Source organism: Tubulanus polymorphus, chromosome 8, assembly GCF_964204645.1.
Source record: "Tubulanus polymorphus chromosome 8, tnTubPoly1.2, whole genome shotgun sequence".
Lineage (NCBI taxonomy): Eukaryota > Metazoa > Nemertea > Palaeonemertea > Tubulaniformes > Tubulanidae > Tubulanus > Tubulanus polymorphus.
In genome coordinates this window covers 4,933,040-4,955,940 of record NC_134032.1, presented here as the reverse complement: position 1 = coordinate 4,955,940, position 22,901 = coordinate 4,933,040, and the positions used below count along the sequence as shown (strand labels likewise).

General features: G+C 26.3%; 2 protein-coding genes across 6 annotated transcripts in view; both read right to left on the bottom strand.

Annotated features, from left to right (window-relative positions):
* Positions 1 to 22,901, bottom strand: part of LOC141909685 (17-beta-hydroxysteroid dehydrogenase 13-like) — a 146,740-nt gene that overhangs the window by 123,515 nt on the left and 324 nt on the right. The window lies entirely within an intron of this gene.
* LOC141909686 (uncharacterized) lies at positions 698 to 22,852 on the bottom strand. Of its 4 annotated transcripts, XM_074800255.1 has the most exons (13): positions 22,581 to 22,852; positions 22,083 to 22,197; positions 21,721 to 21,846; positions 21,223 to 21,421; positions 20,860 to 21,147; positions 20,548 to 20,775; positions 20,285 to 20,462; positions 19,987 to 20,200; positions 1,834 to 1,946; positions 1,586 to 1,757; positions 1,323 to 1,508; positions 1,114 to 1,208; positions 698 to 1,029 (listed from the first exon to the last, which is right to left on the bottom strand). In XM_074800255.1, exons 4-7 carry the CDS (start codon positions 21,276 to 21,278, stop codon positions 20,417 to 20,419), a joined length of 618 nt encoding a protein of 205 aa, XP_074656356.1. In that variant the 5' UTR covers positions 21,279 to 21,421; positions 21,721 to 21,846; positions 22,083 to 22,197; positions 22,581 to 22,852; the 3' UTR covers positions 698 to 1,029; positions 1,114 to 1,208; positions 1,323 to 1,508; positions 1,586 to 1,757; positions 1,834 to 1,946; positions 19,987 to 20,200; positions 20,285 to 20,416. The 4 variants fall into 4 exon arrangements, with proteins under 4 accessions (XP_074656356.1, XP_074656358.1, XP_074656359.1 ...); XM_074800257.1 differs by lacking the exon at positions 22,581 to 22,852 and having other exon boundaries at positions 1,323 to 1,496; positions 22,083 to 22,557; XM_074800258.1 differs by lacking the exon at positions 22,581 to 22,852 and having other exon boundaries at positions 1,323 to 1,470; positions 22,083 to 22,557.

Below are 22,901 nucleotides of genomic sequence, written 5' to 3'. Positions count from 1 at the left end.
CTTATGTTTATATAACATTTAACTTAAAAATGTGTATTTTAAGATTCATTAAGTCGTAGATTTAACCATAGGTTTTTTAGCATTGTTGGCGAAATAAGAGAATCTTAAAAAGCTCGGTTTCAAAAGCTCGGTGCGATTCAACGTTGTTGTGCTGGCACTGCTGGACTATTCTTGTACTGCATTGAATCAGCATAGGCTTACAAGCAGATACCTTTATCCATGCCTTAATAATTAATATTTTAGGGATAATCTTTTTAGGTGCCAATGTGGACATTGTCAGATCTTAGAGACGGAGCAGGAGTGTGTGTGTGCTGTATTGAGATTGACGTCGTGAAAAAATGAAGAGACCTGCATGACGGACACGGCAGCTTTCGCTCCAATCTGTTTGAACCCTTGGGTCCTGCAGCTGATGTGGACGGAATTTAAACGTCAGTACGGACGGAAAAGTTCTGAAGGGCCAGAAAATGCGAAATTAAGACATAGAGCGTACAGATCATTTGTTCGATGGTGTTTGGGATATTTGGGCAAGGAGAATAGGAGATTTTGCCTGCTTGTGTCGTTTCGTCCATCCGCGCACATTTCCTTGAGGACGGTTATGAGGAGGACCATGTATATAAAGGATTTTGTAATGTGTCGATTGATGGACCTTAATGAATTAAAATGAAGGAATTCGTTAAACAACGTTCATATATTCTTCTTAACTTGTGCTTTTCTTACAGATACTTTTATAAAACAATGACATCGCTAAGATATAAAATATAAATTATTATTGCATATTTATAATCCATCAAACTTTTTGCAATCAATCCATTGAGTTTTAATTCAAACAGCTGAAAGCAATCAATTGTTCAAGTAAGGAGCAGTTTTGTTAATGCTAAAGTTGATCAATAATTTTATTTGCAGTTTCCCATCAATTTTCTACAGATCATTTATTGAGTGAACTGGTGTCTACAACTTTCACTTAAGACATGTTAGCTTAGTTTCACCATTAATCTTTCCATGCAAATGTAGATATTTTGTCTTCATTACCTGAAAAAGACATGAAAAATATTTTAGGATGATTTATAAAACGAATACAAGATATATCATGATTCCGGATGTTGGAAAACGTACTCGGTATCTTTGAACTGCCAAATTTCAAATATATTTCTTCGTACATTATTCTTCGAATTCAATCATCCGTTTGGGTCATCCTTTTTTCAGTAAGTCTGAAAAGAATGAATTTTTGTTAAGAAAATCAATATAATTGTCATGTTTTCATGTGCATGTATTTCAAGATTATTTGAAATTATACCTTAAAATACAAATGTCAAGAGGCTTACCATTCAATCATCTCTTAGTGTTTTTGAATCTTGTCCTTTGCATTGCAATGGCCTCTTCTTTGGAGATTCTTTCTCTGTTTGATGTGAGAGTCGGTGGTACTGTGATTATTTTCCTTGGCCTATCTGCTTCTTCTACGTCCTCGAGTATCTTGTTCCAGCAAATGTCAACATATTCTAATTCCAAATCTTGATTGATATAAGTCTTAGCAGGGACATATGTATGAACAAATGGAAATAACTCAATTATTATATACTTTGCTTACCTGCTTGTCATTCCATTGTAAGAGAACTGAATCATCTTCGGGGCAAAATGATTGAATACACTGCGAAGACAATCCAGTTTACTGGTCTGGCCGCATGGTGACATCATCTTCACTTTTTTTACAACCCGTGTATTCGTCAGATATTTTCGTATCGAATCACCAACCAAAGATCCTGTAAATAGTATGTTTCATCACATGTAATTAGATTTCAATTCTGATTCAGCAGGTTGCAATTAATAATATCTTACCTGGATACAGCCATTTCTTATCTGATGTTATGGGTTCATGGCTGCAGTCTTCATGATTGTCTTGGATGTGTTTGACTGCTGATGACCATTTTTTACTGATGCCATCTGTCACCCTGATATAATTTGCATATTTCATAATCATATAGATCTACAATGTCATATCGAACAGTTCATAACATTTCATAGCTCTACTACATATTATTATTAATAATAATAAAAATAATAATAATAATATAATAGTAATTGGAATATCAGGGGTTCAGATCAGAGGGCGAGAGGGCGAGACACCACTCATCACCACAAGTAATTTTTTCCCCTAATAAATGGGAGATAGAAAAGCATTCTTAGCAACAATAATTAACAGAATAAAACCAGCAAAAAAACAATTTGAAATAAAAAAGTTAGTTGATGTTACAAAAGAAATTGAACATAAAATATTAAAATTAGAAAAGATAAAAACTAAATATGGAGAGAAAGTATCAGCTAATTTAAGCTACTGTAATGTTAGTACATCGCGAGAATTTAAAGTGTTTTTACCCGATAAATGGGTTTCATTGAGTATGGAGGAATTGAAAGATTTAGTAGGATTTAAAATAATATATCATGGGAAAAATGAAGATGGCCATCATGATTTAGAAATTGTTGATTAAATTTAAAAAAATAGATTAATAAAAATAATGAATATCTAGAATCCGAAATGACTTATCTGGACAATTTAATTGCTCCTCATAGATGGTGTCATAAACGGCGCCCACACAGTGATAGACAAAAGTAGTGAGATATTCAATTAATATTTAATTAATTAAAAAAATTATTTTTTTTTGCTTTTTTTCTATAATATTAATCCATTTTTTTTATTATCAATTTTGGAATTTCAGAAGTACTTTCATTTTTGATAGCAGTTGGTTCAGAATTACTAATACCATGAATTTTATTTGATTTCTTATACCAATTACACCCAATCAAAATGAATACAATTACAAATCCAACTGTAAAATATAAATATTTATCAAATATTCTATCATTAGAAGGATTAGAAATAACAATATTTTCACTATTTTTATTAACATTTTTATTACTTATTTTTTCTTTTACAGCTTTTTTATATTCTTGTGATTTAATTCCTAATTGCCGAGACCATTCAATTTGTTTCTGTGATCTCGGTTTTTTCTTCACTTCTTCCACCTCGCTCATTTATTATAGAAATATTTTTACTTTCAATATTTGAAAATGTTATAACCCCAGTTGATAATAATGTCATAAATCCACCTAATTGAAATGATAAATATCCAATCCATTTATTTAATTCTGTCATAACTAAATAATCATTTTTTAAATCGGAATATAATCTATTTTCATCTTCAATTGGTAGTATATAATTACATAATTTACTATAACCTTTTACTACATTTTCTGATATCGCATCATTAATTCTAGCTGTTCTCGCGGCTTCATAAATCTTAAATAATCTAATAATTTCATCTGATTTCATTGTATCTAATTCATTATAAGTTAAATTTTTACCGACAAAATTTTTACATTTTCCAGATGCTATTAATATTTCTAATTGATGTTTACAATAAAGATAATATTCATAATTATTATTTGTTGTTACATTATTTAAAGCACCATCATCTGGAGTTAATTTTGTTTCTGTTATTCCTAAATCATCTAAAGTTTTTTCAATTGGAACATCACCATTTTTAGATTTTATTTTCTTTTCACCTACCATTTATATAACAAAAAAATTAATTGTGTGATGTTGCAACTAGAATTTAACTAGAATGTAACTAGAATTCAACTAGATTAACAAGCTAGTTGAAATATTAGTGTTTTTGTTTATTTCTTGTTAAATCTAGTTGATTTTTGTTTCAACTACTAACAACTAGAATTCAACTAGAATGTAACTAGAATTCAACTAGATTAACAAGCTAGTTGAAATATTGTTGTTTTTGTTTATTTCTAGTTACATTCTAGTTGATTTTTGTTTCAACTACTAACAACTAGAATTCAACTAGAATGTAACTAGAATTAAACTAGATTAACAAGCTAGTTAAAATATTGTTAAATCTATTTGATTTTTGTTACAACTACCAATAACTAGAATTCAACTAGATTAACAAACTAATTGAATTTAAATAAATTCATATTTAAATGGGTGTTGTAATCTAAATAGTAATTTTGATCTTTTAATATTTTTCAACTTATCCATATATTCATTATGTAAATCATGTGGAATAATATCATTTTCCTCAAGTGCATTTTTCATCGATTTTCTATCTTTATTGTAGAATAAAACTAGAAATCTAATGTTTTCTCTAAAGTCTTTAACAATTGAATTATATTTTTGATTTAAAACCCAAGTTGTTATCCCAAAATGTCTGCCAGAAAAAGCTAAATAACATAACTCACTTTCTCTAACTTTTGAATCATGTAGATTAGCACAATCATCTATGATAAATAATGTATTTGATCCTTTATAAATATCAATTGCTATTTTTATACAATTATCTAAATTTTCTTTTACTGTTTTAGGATCTAATATAATAAATTTATTATTTCTAGTAATGTTTCTATCATAAGTTTGATTAAATTCATATGTTGGACAAAATAATACTATATTATCAAAATAGTTTTCATAAACAGTTTCTAATAAATTTAATATAAAATAAGTTTTTTCCACAATTTGTTACACCAGAAATTAACATATTATGAGGTTCAAATATGAATAATTCCTTATTCATTTATATATTTTTAATTTTACTTGATAATATCCATTCATTAAATTTATCTGGCCATCCAACCCATTTTACTAAAGAATATTTTTTTCTTTTAACAGTTTTTGTTTTTAGTACTTTTTCAATTTTATATTCTTGTTCTAGATTTTCAGTAGTTAAACTTAATTCTTCTTCGTAAAAGTAGCCATCAACTTCTTCACCATCTAAATCTTCTAATTTATAGACATATGGTTTTGTTGTTATTACCTTTTTTATTTTATATATTTCTCTAGTAAAATTTCGATCGTATCCTTTGTCAAATATCTTTTTATACTTAGAAATTCTAACATTTTGACCAAATTTAAATTTAGGTTCACCAAAATCATCAACAAGAAATGCTCCATATAAATTATTCCAAACAATTTCAGCATTTTCAGGTTTTCTAGCATCAATAGGTTTCATTCCAATAGAAGAATGATAAGAATTATTATATCCTTCTATAAATTTTGGTAAAACATCAATCCATTTATAAGTATTATTTGCTGTGAAATATTTTGACATTCTTGTTCTCAATGTTCTATTAAATCGTTCAACAACTGCTGCTTTTTTATCCGATTTTGTCGAAAAATATTTAATATTATGAAAATCTAAAAGTCCATGAACTAATGAATTATCAAATTCTTTTCCATCATCAAATTGAATTTTTTCTGGTTTTAGTTTACCACCTGAAAGAAATTTTCTTAAAACATGTGATGTTTGTGCAGCATCTTTTCTATAAAGTGGGAAGCTCCATACATAACGACTAAAAATATCAATTATATTCAATATCCACCAATAATCATTATTATCTTTTTTAAGATTTTTCATATCAATTAAATCTCCTTGCCACTGTTGATCTACATAACTTACCATAGTTTTACGAGTTTTATATTTTCTAACAATTTTTTTATGTGTTGTATATGTTGGTTGTTCTAACATAAATTCATTTATATCTTTATATTTAACTAAATTTTGTGGGATTATCTTATCTAATTTATCTTGTTTTACTTTACGCCATATATTTTTAGTAGAAGAATAAGCAACCGAACTCTCAGGGTTGCAATATAAATTTCTTAAATATTGTTCTTTAGTATTAGGAGTTTTTTTACCACTCATTTATATATCCTTAATTTTAACTTTATATTTCTAATATTGAATACTATCTAATTGAGAATTTACAATATTTAATTGTGCGTCAGATATAATATAAATGTGCATTTTAAAATTTTTGATTCCCTTTTTCTTTTTCATAAATAATTGGATCCCATCTTTTGTATTTTGTAATTTTTTCCCAGAACCATGTAATGAATTATCTTCAGTTGTTCTAAAATCTACCCATAATGCAAATTTATTACCGGTATAATAATCAATTTGATTAATGTTACAATTTTCAAATGATTTTACTTTTTCATTCATAAAATGTTTTTTAATTTCTACCCATTGATCTATCATTCTCATTCCTTGACAAAATATTTTATTTGCTATTCCTTCGATAGTTATTTCTACTTTTGTTATTTCAGGATTATAATAATTATCAACATTTATTGCGCCATTAGTATACGTTCCAATGGTAAAAAATATTAATATGCCTTTAATAGATCTTCTAGGAAAGTTAATATTCTCATTAATTATTTCATCATTTGCATTAATAGTTACAGTTTTAAATTTATCAATATAATCATATAATAATGAAAATCCTTGATTGTATTGAGTTTGAATTGTTCTAGCAATATTTTCATCAGTTACTGTATCATATTCTAAACATATATTCGATAATTTATAACTCATATCTTTAACAACACTAGATAATACAATTTCATTTACAGGAGCAAATGTTATCTCAAATATAATATCTTCTTGAATTGCGTATTTATATAAAGGTGCATTATTATTTATCAATTCAAAATCTAATGGAATTTTATATTTGCTTCCATAAATCTTTTTAATCAAATTATCTACGTCATTATTTACTATTGCGTTATTGGCTTCAGATCTTAATTTATTTTGGTTTTCTGATTGGATGCCTTGAAATATCATATTATTTCTATTTTCTTTTGTTAACCATAAATCTTTATAATGCATAAATAAATTATAATCATCTAATGAGAAAACTGTTTCCGGACCAATCTTTATTGTTAACTTTTTAATCAAATATCTTCCAACATTATCAACGACATAATTATTATTATTACCGATTACTTTTATATCAGCTGATAAATAAATACTGTTTGGAACATAAAAAGTATTTTGTGTTAATCGAGGGATTCTAACGTATAAAGTTTCATCGGGATTAATATTTGAAGGGTTATGAGTAATTATATGATGTGATCTTTCTGCTTTAATAGCATTAGATATTCTAGAAATCTTAGAAGGACTTATATAACTCCCACTCATTTATTTAACAAAAAAATTAATTATTTATTTTTTATTATGTTTACTAACCCAAAAATAATAGCACTTACAACTGTAATTAAAAATAAAATAATATGTTCAGCAGCAAAGTTAAGAATATTACCTGCAGATTTCAATATAAAACCAACAATTGAAGCAATAACTCCTGGTAAAGCTGCAGCAGATTTTTTAGATAGTTCCCATAAATATTTTGCTAATTTCTTTAAACCATCCTTAACTTTATCTTGTATAGAATTATTGCTTGGAGGTTTATCTGGTTTATTGGGAGTGGGAGTAGGAGTAGATTTTAATGAATTTGAAATAGCTAAACCAATTGTTGTAAATACCATAGTTACAGCTGTTAGAATTGAAAGAATTGTTATTCCTTCTAACTTAAATAATAACTTTATTCTGTCTTTTAATGATATTTCAGAATTTGGTTTAATCAACAAATCTTTAAAAATAACTTTTAATCTATTTATATTATAATCATATGATTTTAATAATAATTTAATTTCTTCTTTTTGTAATTCTATGTTATATTCTAAATCATCTTTTTCTTTTTCTAAATATGCATTTCTTCTTTTAAATTCAATTTCTTCAATAACTTTATTATCTCTATCTAATTTTAGTTGTTCTATTTCTTTATTTTTATCAGTTCTATCTTTTTCTAAAGTTCTAATTTTAAAATCTCTTATACTTTTATCATGCGCAATTTTATCAGATGCAAGTCTTATACTTTCAATTTCTCTAATTGCTTTATCAGAAAATATATCTAAATCTTCTAATTCTTGATCTGTTGCATCAAGTAATCCATTTGGTAAAAGTTTTTCAGTTTGAACTTTATTTGATTTAAGTTAACTAGTTTTGGAAGTTATATTCTGTTCAGAAGTTGTTTCTGTTTCTAAATTATTATTGATTATCTTAAAAAATTTAGCATTTCTTTTTTTAAATTCTTTTATATTATCAGATCTTTCTTCTTGTGTAACATCAATTATAGCATCATTTTTGATTTTCTTAATTCTAGATTGTTCTAATAAATTAAAAGTTGATTTTGTTATTATTTTATCACCACTTTTAAGATTTGAAATCTTAAAATAATAGTCGCCTTTCAATTTCCAATAATATTCACCATTTAAAAATTTTAAATTTTTTACTAAATGATTCATACCTTTATTTGTTATATTGAATCCAGATTTTTCTATTATTGGTTTAAATTCATAAATAATTTCATTATATTTTAATTCTTTTTCTGTTATTTCTGGTACTTCATTTTCAATACTTATCTTTGAACGTGTTTTATCAATATATTGAGGTGTAGTTAAATTAGAATTATATGCTGTTTCATTACCATCATTAAAACTTGTTTCATCAAAATCAGGTGGTTGTTCATCATTTATACCAGGTTCATCAAAAGGATCCATTCCAATATCTTCTACACCTTCTACTTCCATTTATATAATAAAAAAATTAAAATTTAAAATATAATATTCCTCCGATTACAATTCCTATACAAGTTATAGCTAATTTAGTATTTTCATGGGATTTATTATCATCATTTAGTTTAATTATATCATGTTGAATTTTATCAGTTCTTTTATTTTCTGATGTGTTGTAATCTTTTATTTTAGAATCATTATTTAATTTAATATTCTTAGTTTTAGTTTCTGTTGATTGAATATGTTTTTTATTTTTTTCACCTTCCATTAATTTTGGAGCAGTAATAATCTTTTTATTTATATCATTTAATCCAAATGAATTATTTATTGTTGCAGTTTTAATTAGATTATTATAACCAATTATGTTTCCCATCTTCAATACTAAATCATTAGAAATAATTAATAGATTAGGGCCTATACAATAATTAAGTCTTACATGAGATTTATCTAAATAATTTTGATATCTTATAATGTTTTCTGGAATCGATCTATTTTCATCATTATGAATTGAATCTTCAAATAAAACTTTAAACTGTTTTTGTGTATCAAATGATGTTTTTAAATTTCCAATTATCGGTGATCTTGTTTCAACTTGTGATCCTAGAATACAAATCAAATAAGTTCTAATAGATTGATTTATTCTTTCTATACCTGATTTAGTAAAACCTTCACTATTTTCTAAAATAAAATAAACCCAACCATTATTGTTTTCTTGTTTTAAATTATCATAAAATTTCGGTAATTTATTGAAATTTAATGTTTCTAAATCCTTAGTTTCTATTTTACCATAACCTAATTTATTATTATAGATATTATAAAAACTATTAGATGGTATGGGAAGTGCACAATATTCTGCAATCTTTTTAGGGCAAGGAAGTGATCTTATTGTTCCAATTTTTGTTCTAAAATCAGAATTATTTATATCTATATTAAATTCATTACAAATTTTATAAAACTTTGATAAATTAATATTATTATCTAATTCTTTAAAATATCTAGATCCTGGTAAAGCGCACTCTAATTCATTTAATATTATTCTGATTTGAAAGTATGTATGAAATCTAAATAAACTTTGAATTAGTTTATATTTAGAATTATTCAAATGATCATTCCAACTAATTCCACATCCTGTTGTTGCACAATAAACAGCAAAATTTAATTGGTTCTGCCAATACTTCATATTAGATTTTAATAACCATTGTTTTTCATCTTTCAATTTTTTAAAATTAATTAAATATACATGAAATATATTTTCCATCTTTGCATTAAAATTATTAGTTTCAGTATCATAAATTTCTAAATTATTTAATGAATCTAAAACTTCATTTCTATATGTAATATCTTTATTAAAATCTATTGCTGGAATATTATATTTAATTGATTTATTATATTGGAAAGCTTTTGGAAAACTATCTGCCATTTATATAATTAAAAAATTAATAATTTATTAATTCTTTTAATAATTTATCTTGTTCTTCAACTGTTATATGACCATTTAAACTTATTATATAATCTAGTGTGTTCTTTAATTTATTAATTTCTTTTATATTAGATTTTATTTTTTCTTTATTACTTTTTATATTTAATTTTGAACTTATACCAGTTAAAACACTTGAACTTAATCCTAACACACCAATTGATATAGCTAAAGGTGTTAATGGGCTGAATATTGCTAGAAATGTTATTACAGAACTAATTGTAACCGAACCACTAATAATAAGATAATATATAATTTTACTTTTTAGATATTTTTTCTTTTTTATCTTTAAGTCACTTTCAAATTCTAATATTTGTTTTTCTAAATATGTTTTTAATTTAGTTTTATTTATATCATGAGGAATAATATCAATACTATCAACTTTATCTTCCATTTATTTAGAATAAAAATTACTAATTAGTAAATTTATAAGCAACAAATATAACAATAACTGTTCCACCTAAAATCCAAATTATTTCATATTTCTGTTGTTCTTTACTTGGGGTATAATAATCTGATAATTTGGGTTTGTATAGATGTAATTTTTCTTTATTTGTTACTGCGTTATATAAACTCATTGCATCATCAACTGTTTGAAAATCTCTATGTGAAATCTTCTGATCATATAATTCTTTATTGATGTAATCCATATAGTTTTGTCTCTTTTCTCTATATTCTTCTGCAGCTTTATTGTATTTCTCTAACGCTAAGTTATGTCTTCTTTGTTCTCCTAATGAACTATTTTTATCAATATGTTTAAATAAATATCCACCACCAGTAAATGCTAAAGCGTTAACAATTGCTGATCCTATAATAGTTATAATTGCAGAAGCCATTTATTTAGCAAAAAAATTATACATTTATATGGGAGGAATATATTTTTGTTTTTCCAAATAATCAATAGTTAAATTAGATAAAGTAACTGCTAATGTTAATTTCAAAATATCATTGATATCAAATCTATCGACATTAACACTTCCCATTTTGAATACTTTTTTTAATACCATTGAATAACCAACAGTTCCAACTGATAGTAATGCGCCATTATATATTCCAGTTATTATCCACTTATTATCACTCATTCATTTATCAAAAAAATTACTATCATCAAAATATTTAGTTATCTTATTTGTGATTAATTCAACATTTATTTCATTACTAGTTTTATGATTATCATATATTTTGGATAATATGTTTTTGATATCATCAATAATTCCATCTTCATTTAATTCATAATATTCTAAAGGTGATTTAATTAAATCAATTACTTTTTCTATATTATACTTTTCTTTATCAATCATTGATGCATTGTTAAATGATTTACTTTTTACATCAGTAATTACATCATTTAGTTTAATTCTCATTTCTTTACCATGTTTAAAATCAAACCCAAAACATATACTCGGTCCAACAGTTATATTCATTTATATAATGAAAAAATTACTCTTTACATCTTATAACTAATTCATAAATTACAGGGAAATTATTTAAATCAATTAAGTATCCATTATGATTTCTAATTTCTAATCTAAAATTATTAAAACGAGGAATGCATGGTTTGAAATCACATTCTGTTAAATTATAATTTATTTGCGTTCCAAATTCTTTAACATTCTTCAATGGTAAAATGTTTAGTAAACCAGAATTACAAGTTATATCTTTAGTTGCTTCGAATGTTTTTGTAGGATCGATTAAATTGCAATAAATATAAAAATGTGTGTAAGGTATTAAGTTTGGTGTAATGTCAACATTTGAATAAAGTTTATCTAGATTAATTCCTAACAGTTTAGCCATTGGTTTTTTAACTAAAAATTTATATTGTTCACCTTTATCTAACTTTATTCTCACTTTATTATTGATATCACTTTTTAAAAATTTAATTACAAATCCAGCAGCAGCGCCTATTTTTGCCCTAGCTCTTCTATTAATTTCTTGCGCTAATGTTTCTAAATTATATAATCCTGGTCTTATAAATATATGATACCATTTATCGGCATTTCTATCAAAAATCATAAACAATCTATGTTCAATAGTTTTATCCGATATATTATAAAAAGAATTACATAGACTTATATTTATCAATTTCAAATCAACACAATTTTTAAATTCTCTATCTAATTGAACTATTAAATTATGTGATTTATAATTTGTAAGTCTTCTAGAATCAACAAATATTCTGTATTCGTTTAATTCTACCATTATTTATAACATAAAAAAATTACCGCTTATCACTAAAAATTAATTTTAATAAAATTTTTCCTTAATATATGGATGAGAAGATAGCATGTGAAATTTGTGGTGAACTTCTAAGAAAAAGTAATAAGGCTCGACATATGAAAAAACATAATGAAAATTATAAACCCCCTAAAATGAACTGTCCAAAATGTAATAAATTATTCTCAAGAAATTATGTTAAAAAACATTCAGAGAAGTGTAGAATTAATGGCGCAACGGCTAATATTGATAGTAATTCTGCTGAAGTTGAACCCGAAGTTATTTGGAAAAGACCTTTTTTATTTTATGACAAGAATAATGTAAAGAATAATTTATGTGAGCATTGTCGAATAAGATTTTGTCCTGAAAATATAGAAGATTGGGAGAATCATCAATTTCGTAAAGCACATATAGATAAAATTTCTAATAAATATGAAACTGAATTCAATGAAAGAAAAAATAATTTATTAGAAAAAATAAATTCTTCAATGGTAAAATGTTTAGTAAACCAGAATTACAAGTTATATCTTTAGTTGCTTCGAATGTTTTTGTAGGATCGATTAAATTGCAATAAATATAAAAATGTGTGTAAGGTATTAAGTTTGGTGTAATGTCAACATTTGAATAAAGTTTATCTAGATTAATTCCTAACAGTTTAGCCATAGGTTTTTTAACTAAAAATTTATATTGTTCACCTTTATCTAACTTTATTCTCACTTTATTATTGATATCACTTTTTAAAAATTTAATTACAAATCCAGCAGCAGCGCCTATTTTTGCCCTAGCTCTTCTATTAATTTCTTGCGCTAATGTTTCTAAATTATATAATCCTGGTCTTATAAATATATGATACCATTTATCGGCATTTCTATCAAAAATCATAAACAATCTATGTTCAATAGTTTTATCCGATATATTATAAAAAGAATTACATAGACTTATATTTATCAATTTCAAATCAACACAATTTTTAAATTCTCTATCTAATTGAACTATTAAATTATGTGATTTATAATTTGTAAGTCTTCTAGAATCAACAAATATTCTGTATTCGTTTAATTCTACCATTATTTATAACATAAAAAAATTACCGCTTATCACTAAAAATTAATTTTAATAAAATTTTTCCTTAATATATGGATGAGAAGATAGCATGTGAAATTTGTGGTGAACTTCTAAGAAAAAGTAATAAGGCTCGACATATGAAAAAACATAATGAAAATTATAAACCCCCTAAAATGAACTGTCCAAAATGTAATAAATTATTCTCAAGAAATTATGTTAAAAAACATTCAGAGAAGTGTAGAATTAATGGCGCAACGGCTAATATTGATAGTAATTCTGCTGAAGTTGAACCCGAAGTTATTTGGAAAAGACCTTTTTTATTTTATGACAAGAATAATGTAAAGAATAATTTATGTGAGCATTGTCGAATAAGATTTTGTCCTGAAAATATAGAAGATTGGGAGAATCATCAATTTCGTAAAGCACATATAGATAAAATTTCTAATAAATATGAAACTGAATTCAATGAAAGAAAAAATAATTTATTAGAAAAAATAAAATATGAGAAAACGTTACCTGATAATGAAGAAACAGTTGAAAAGTTAGAAAAACAATATAATGAATTAACAAGAAAAACATATTATTGTAAATATTGTAAATTGATTATTACAACAAGTAATTCAAATCTACATAATAGAACAATAAAACATAAAGAAAACGTAAGAAAATACCAAGAGCTTAATGAAGATCTATTACCAATAAATTATAAACGAAAATGCCCACAATGTAGTTATGCGACCTTAAGACAAGAAGGTACTGTGTTATTTTGTAATGAATGTGGATGGCAAAAGAATTTATGGGGTGAAGAAAAAACTAGAGATTTTCTCATAGAACCAAAATTAAATTATCTTGATGAAATTTTTAAAATATTTTCTATAGAAGATCATACACCAGAATATATGCAATGGCTTGAAAAAATGAAAATAATAGAAAATGAAAATGGTGAAATAACTAAAAAAGATATTATAAAAACAATTATTCCACCAACATTTAACACAAAACAAAAGAAAATGTATTTATATTTATTATTTAACGATTATTATGAAAAACCTAAATTAACAGAAGAAGATATGGAAAATATTAAAAAAATATTTAAACAAATATTAATGTATCATTTGGAAAATAGAATAAAAGATTCAATAAATTATGAATTCTTTTTAAATAAGATTGTAAATTATTTAAACCTAGATACTATAATTCCATTTGATGAATTAACAAACAAAAAGAAACAAAGAGAGCGAGATGAAATGTAGAACAAGATAGAACTTTATTTAAATGAGAAAAATGGAGTGGAAGAAGAACCTGAACAATTAAATGAAAATGAAGAAGCTAATAGTGATTTCGAGTATGATGATATTGATTTTATGTTTTAATGGCCATAAGGTAATGTTTTTATACCATCATCTAAAATATGCCTTTTATCATCAAATGGATTTAAACTAGTTTTTTCAACTTCATTAATGTACATCTCATGATCTTCTGATCTTAAACAATTCATTTTGTGTTTCATTACAATTGATTTATATAAACACTTTATATAATCTTGAAATTCTATATGTTTATCAACCACATGTTTTGTTATTCCTTTTAACTTTTTAGCTTCATGATCTTTTGTTCTATAACTATACATTTTACTTCTTATCCCAACAAATTCAATCATTTCATCACCTCCTAATTCATCTTTAAACTTACCAGGAATCTTTTTATTATCATTACTAAACAATTCATGATCTTTGGGGTAATTGCTAAAATCAAAATAATGTTTCAATGTTTTTAAGTCTTTTGTTATATCATTTGTCTTGATTTTTAGTATGTAGGCGTCAGTATTTTTTTGGATTAATGGGAACCCAGAATTGAATGTTCCATCATCTGTTGATAAATCATAAACATAGTCAGTTGGGTTATATATTTCAAATAAATCTTTAACTTCTTCAGTTAAATCTTTTTCTACATGCCTTAAATTAAAACAATTTGGTTTAGATTTAATCAACCCAATATTCATATTGAAGCCTAATGAATTACATAATATATTCAATCCTGATATAGCAACTTTTCCTTTCTGTGCAAAGGTTATCTTTTTATCCTTTGTAAATTTTTTAGTGCCATCTGCGGCATAGAACCCAATGAAGAACCATTTTCTTAAATTATTTTTTGCATTTAATACATAATCTGGAACTATCTTTTCTTTTGTCGAAGTATTACTTTTCACTATTGCATGAATATAGAATTCATTATTATATTCTATAGCAAAATCTTTAGGATTATTTACAAGTATTCTATAAACTGCTGATGATTTCATAACATCTATGATTTTGAATGTTTTATTTGGATAAACTTCTTCACAGAATTTCTTAATTCTTTCTAATAATTTTAAGTCTTGATTGCATAAATACCAACAATATTTAGTTCCACTAACATAATTATACACACCTGCTGAACCATCACCCATGAAAAATCCTTTGATAAAATATTCTTTTTCTTCCAATGTTTCGGGTTCTATATTATAAATATTATCAATTATTTCATCAAATGACATATGATTCATTCTTGGGTAAAATCTTTTATGTCATAATTCATCTCCAGTTTTTATATCAGTTGGTTTTATTTCATCACCATTTTGTTTAATTAAACTATGATCTTCTGTAACATCTACAAATCCTAATTTAGTTCTAACTCTATAGATTTTCTTATTTGTTTTATGTCTAATAATATTATTTAATTTTTTCCATCCATTTCTTGTCCAAACATCCATTAATCCATTTATTTGTATTAATTCTTTTTCACCATATGAAATATAACATTCATTTTGTTTTGGAATTATTTCTGAAATTCTTCTTATCAATATTTTATCATTACATTTTAATAATATTGGGGTGTCAGCTGTTACAGAATCAAAGTATAGAATTTCTATGTGTTTTTCCCCAAAAAGTGGTTGCAAAACATTATAATAAAAATTATACATCAATAGCTTTGAAACTTCTAAAACGGTTGAACCTATAAATATAGGTTTATTAAATTTCATGGATGTTCTTTTTAATTTTACTGCCGTTAAATAATCTTCAAATCTTTTATTTCCTAAATGTCTAGGACTTGATTGTAGGTGTCTCAATCGTTCAGAATCATTTACTAATTCAATATCATTTCTATTTCTAATATTTTCACATGTTTTTCCATAAAAACTATTGTTCATCAATTTGAAAAAATCTTTTTCGAAATCAGTTTTTGATATGGTTCTCTGTTGAGTATTGAAATCTATATATTTTTCTAACCACTTTGATTGATTAAATTCAATATATCTATGTACTTTCTTTAATTTCATTCCTTGTTTTAGATAAAATTTTAACATTCTATAATGAACAATATAATTATATTTATTATTTTGAGTAAGTATTAATTTTTCTGTAAAAACATGATCTTTCGGTTTTATTTTCTTCTGGTATTCACTTAAATAACTATCATCTACAGTTAAATGTTCTGGGCAATAAGGTAAGTTTCTTGTTTTAAACTTTATATTTTCAGGATATTCTAAATCAACTACAAAGAAATAACCAATTGGTGCTTCATCTTCTAAACTCATAATTGCGCTTTCCCAATTAGTTTTATCATCATTTTCAACTTCTGTTAATATAAAATTTTTATATGGTTGAGGTTGCATCATTGCCCAACCATATAAATTATTGGCGTCAATATATAATAATTTATATTCATCATTTGCTTTAAAATACCTATCTCCCATAACACCACTAATTCCACCTCTAATTGATTTTTCAAATAATAAAACCATATCTGGTTCTTTTAATAAATCTAATTCTACATTTGTATATTTTAAACCACATTGCCAGGTTAAACCAGGACTAGAGTAGCAATAACAAGGATCAACATTAAAATGATTCAAATTAACTTCTCTAAATTTTTCAAATATGTCAGCCAATATCATAACATCTGATTTTAAATATAAATCAACTAATTCACCATGATTTTTCATCTTAAAATGGTTCCAAATATTTAATGTTCTATCAAAAACTTCGTCTTTCACATACTCCTCTTTTAATTTATCATAAAATTGATCTTTCAATAATTTCGTTTCTTTGAAATCATCGTGTGTTTTATAAAATGAATAAGGAATTGCGCCTTTATATCTCAATAATTTAAAATCTTAATCATTTGGATAATAATATCGAGTTATAACAAAATCATTATCAACTAATGATTTTGATAAATTATCTAATGAACTTGCTAGAAATCTATAAGAATCTAAAAATCTAATGCAACCAAATTGAAATGAAATATAATTTTCAGATGTTTTAGCTAATAGTTTAAAATCATATTTTCTTACATTTGCTTCATTTATAGCATTATATTCTTCTATTTCTTGATTAATTGCGCCCAATTTTCCCGATAATTGTTTTATAAATAGATGGGTATCATAACCTGATAAATTATGAAATAATATTGGTACGAAATTTACTTTTTTAGCTTGTAAATTGCAATCTTCATGAGCAGCTCCACGATATTTTGAATTTAAATGATCATGATCTCTAACTCTTTTATCAAATGAATAAAAACGTTTTTCACAATAACAACAATGAGTTGCATAATTAAAATCAATTTCATCTTCTTTTGTCATAACTATTCTTTTATTTTTGTTTAATAATTTTGTAAAATCACTTTCTAATTCAATAATTTTATCACAAAAATCATTAACTACATTTTCACCTCTAAAAGAAATATATTGACTTTCATATAATTCGGGATAATTTGATTTTATATAAATTCCATAAGCAGCAGCTCTTTGATGAACTTTTTTAATTGTATTTATAATTGGTGGGTCTTGTATTATGTCTTCATTTAATTCACTTCCTTTATCCATTGATTTTAATAATTGCTTTTTGTTATATATTTCTTTTCTATCTTGATCAGTTAATTCTTTATTCAATGATTCAAAATCCCCATAAATTACAAATGGAACAATATTTTTAAATTTATGATTAGTAAATTTCAATTTATAATCTTTTTCTGTTGGCATTATTAATTTACAAAAATCTTTATTATCACATAATTCTTTATGTTTTAATAATGTATTCTCAGTCATAAAATTGGATAAACATTTTCTACATAGATAAATTTTATTATGATGATCACTTTCTGTTCTAAAGAATAAATCAATTTGTTTTAACCACATATAATGTTCATTTTCATCTTTTTTATAATATAACAAATCTATAGCATTTTCATCATCATAATATTCTGTTAAATATAAAGCTTCCAATGTATAATCTTTAATATTTTCACCTTTTGTCTTTGGTAATTGCATTAATTCGAATACATTTATTTTTAAATTATTAACTTTTTCTATTTTAGGAATCATTTTTATAGTTACTGGATATTGATCAATTTTATATAATGTTTCATATTTCCGATAATCTGTTATTCTACAAACATTTTCCTGTGATGGATGTAAGCAACTAATAATTGACCATAGAAAACATTTGTTGTCTTCATTTTTAACATTTATAATTGCTTTTGATAAAAATGGTAATTTAATATAACTTGATGCTTTCATATCTTTTTCTATTATAAAGTTTGAATTATTTTTAAACATTTTATTACTTTTTGATGTTTTATTTCTTTTTGTATTATAAACATTTAAATCTAAATATATAATTTCATTCAATGTTAAACCAGAACCCTCAAAATATCTTTGTTCAATATGACGTTTAAATTCATTTAATATTTTTTCTAACTTCTCTTTTATTTGTGTTTTTGAAATTATTTCTTCAGAGAGTGTTTGAATATTATAATCCATTTTTTCTTCTGACTTTATAAAACTTACTTTCCCAGAGATACTAATTTTTGGATATTCAACATCTGTTATCAAATCTAGTATTTTTTCTATTATTTCATTAAATTTACTATAATCTTCTATTGTTGTACCTTTAAAAAATCTAAAAATAATAGTTGCAGGACCAATTTTACTATGTAATGTTTCTAAGATTTCAATTGTATCTTTTATTTCTAGTGAATCAATATAATTTCTAACATTTTCCATGTAAGGTTTATTTGAAATGGATTTTGTTTTTGAAGTTGATTCTTTTACTTGTTGAGGTTTATTATCAAAATAATCTTTTCCTAAAACATTATTACTCAAATTTTGGCGGTGTTTTTGTGATTCAAGATGTCTATTATAATTCCTTTTTACTATAAATTCGTTACAAACTTCACATTTTATTTCATCCACATTCATATTTTCTAATCTTTCTTTTCTTTCATTGGAATTTTCTGGAGTTTCAAAATCTATTACATTTTTTATATGATTTGCAGTTTTTTCATGTCGTGTTTTATGAGATGTATCGATGTATTTTTTACAATATTGACAATAATATTGATTTTTATTGACATTATTGTTTTCTGGTTGGTGTTCATTCTCCCCCATTTATTAGGAAAAAAAATTACTTGTGGTGATGAGTGGTGTCTCGCCCTCTCGCCCTCTGATCTGAACCCCTGATATTCCAATTACTTATAATATAACTTATGACTATAGTGCAATATGTGCTTTAAGGTCGTAATCAACATGTGACATTACTCAACATGTTTTCACGATAATTAGCTATAGTCAGTGCTCATCGATAATTAATTAATGTCTCTCAAACAAGTCGCTAGGTGTTTGTTTGTGCGTCCTGATGTCTACAACTTGTCTGACACCTAGTTCTCACATTATACTCATGATTCTGTATATAAAGACTATGTAAATCTATGATAATCATTCTCATTCCGGGATGCAATAAAGATTGTACATATAAGGTTTAACTGCCTTGTTGTTCCTGATGGATGGAATCCTGTACCGCTGGTGTAAATGCTAGTTCTTGCTAGCCTGCCGATACAACAACCAGCCGGTTACACTTCTTTATCCCCGGGTGATGATGATCCTGCGCACCAGTACAAAAAACATTTTATTGACTTTATCCAATCCTTGATTTCTTCACATTCTTTTTTCCTTGACATTATTTCCAGTTTCTTAGTTATACCTTAAAATGAAAAATTAGTATTTTTTCTCATTTTCGATTCCGTGAGTGATATCTAAATTATACATGAAGAATGTTTGAACTTACTTTTAACAACGTGCCAGCAATCATAATAGTGAGCTCCATTCCAAACTTCCCTTGTCCATTTTGTGATTTGAATGTGCATATCCGAAATAAATGCCATCACTTTCAGGTTTCCTATCTGTATTCGGCAACGCTTTAAGCCTCCCAATTCCATTGAATTTGAATTCTTAACCTCATTCGACTAAAAAAATCAATAACAAAGGTGGATATAAACCTTTGTCTGTTTTAAATTCAGGAAAAAGCAATATTTTATGGTTCTGACATACCTTAACGAGTTGAAACAAGTTATTAGATCCATCAGGGTGTAACTACCAAATTTAGCTGAATGACCCATAGAATCGCAACGTCCATCACCAGCAAGCAATCGTGGCCCTGGTAATTTGTTGACAAGTTCCGATCTACTTGTTTCCCACACGGACGAAACAGCATCGTGAAGATAGTTTTTCTGGTACCGAAAAAAAGGCCTGGTACTCTGAGCCTTAATATTCATTAAACTGAAATTGGATTAACCATTACATTTATAACTTAAGAAAATTACGTTTGATTTGACTGAAGGTATTGTTTTTACTGCAACTTACTTGACTAGTCGAAAAACTTTTGTGGGCAGACTTCCTGTTAAGAGAACCATGGCACTTAATAAAACATCCCATATAGGAATTCCACGAGCAATTGTCGGTTGGCTGGACCATTCAGTAGCTTCACCACAATTCAAACAATTTGTTCTGACAGTCAACATTGTTCCTCTGTGCCTCTTCCAAACTTGCTTCTCTCTTCCAAAGCACTGGCAGTTTTGTAACAGCTGCAGAATTGCTGACTGAAACACAATGATCTTGGTTTGGTCTCTATACGACTTATCCGATTCATCACTGCAATGATAAATGAAGTTTTATACAAAAGAAAGGAAAGGATTATTCATGATTAAAATATCATACTTTACTAACCTCATTTCTTCAAACATAACTCTGCCTTCAGAATCATCCTCAGAGCCACTGCCCATCTCTGACTCTTCTGCCGAATCTGGATGATAGTCATCATCCTCACTGTCACTCCCAAAATCTGATTCTTCTCCAATACAAATGGCTTTTGAGGTATTCGTAAGTTATTCAGCAAGTCGCTTACATTATATACCAATGTTTCGGGCTAAACAGATCGACCACAGTAGTAGGATTTAGAAGATAGGGAGAATAGATGATATCATTAAAAATCCACACTATGTTATAGTTTAAAACATATAAGCATGATTTATTATTGAAAAATTTTTAAAAAGAACAAACAATTGTCTATCCTATCAAAAATTTTTTTGAGATAATTATCTTGCTTCGTTATTTTAAGATTTGAACATAGCTATCATCAGACCATATTTAATCATCACAGGAATAAAAAATAGATTAATACAAGATGTACCATAATTCGATATAGACTGAATGAAAACTACTCACTCAATGCATTTTCTTGGATTCCAACTGAACGCTGCGCCTTAAATGGTGTTCTGTAGATAATCTTAGGTTTGATGCGGTACACCATTTTGGTCTTCACCTGTGCAGTTTCTTATAGCGTTTGCATCCCTAGAAAAAAAATATCATTAAATTGCAAAAAATCAATAAATACAGCGATATATTCAAAACTGAATGACAATAATGATACACCATGAATTGGATACCGCGCGTGGAAGAAATAAATTTTATTGATTTGAATTGGACGTGAAAAATGCGACCCTTTTAACAGTGATTTTCAAGCCCTTACAACAATAATTCTCAAACCATGTCTCTAATAAATGTTAAGATGTCTGAATGAAACTAACCTCTTTGCAAATTGTGCATCATACTGCATTTTATTAGCGAAATCATCGTTGGTAAAATGCCGGTAACACACGACGCTGTTCGACGTTGGGCCGCTCCAATTCAATCGCTTTAAACCTACAAAAGAAGCCCATTTTTCTCGAAGAACAGGATTCTTCGGAAAAAGAAATATTCCCCTACCCGAATAATCGCTCCCAACGCAAACACAGCTATTTGGCATTGAGAAAAAGCAGTGAAACACGCCGAGTAGTAAAAACGCAACGTTATCTCATAGAAGAGAATTTTCACTGCTCCCTTTATTGACGTCGCAGCGCCGGTGATCGACGACGGAAATTGCCGATGATTTCTAACGCGATGTATACAACGAAATGAGGTCAAAAATTGTCTTACAAAATCATGATTTTCGCGGAAACTACGCATCTTTGAACAGAACTATTTCATAATCTTCCTTAGTTCGATACGACTTATCGAATTTTGAAATTAAAAAAAGTGTCAGTTACCCTTTAAATATCGTTTGAATATCGACATACATTTATTAATAATCTACGATAGGTATTATCCTCGAGATTAAGACCAAAAGGGGACAGTGTATTAAGTTTGTAGAATGGGATAGAATCGGGGTGAAAATAATATATTTATGTGCGATAGGCTTTGTTATACCTTCCATCCACATGGATGATACGTATGATTGTTCATACAAATTGGTTACAGCGTTTAGACGATTGTTCTTAAACTATGAGATCGGTAATTACCAATCTCTTAGGTTCTTAACCTATGAGATCGATAATTGAATGTTAATGTCTTAAACTTGAAATATACAG

Coding starts and splice junctions, on each gene's coding strand:
- LOC141909686 (XM_074800255.1), bottom strand. CDS start 21,278: ATGGGCAGTGGCTCTGAGGATGATTCTGAAGGCAGAGTTATGTTTGAA. Junction 21,148..21,222: donor GTTATGTTTGAAGAAATGAG/GTTAGTAAAGTA, acceptor TTATCATTGCAG/TGATGAATCGGATAAGTCGT. Junction 20,463..20,547: donor ACTTGTTTCAACTCGTTAAG/GTATGTCAGAAC, acceptor TGATTTTTTTAG/TCGAATGAGGTTAAGAATTC.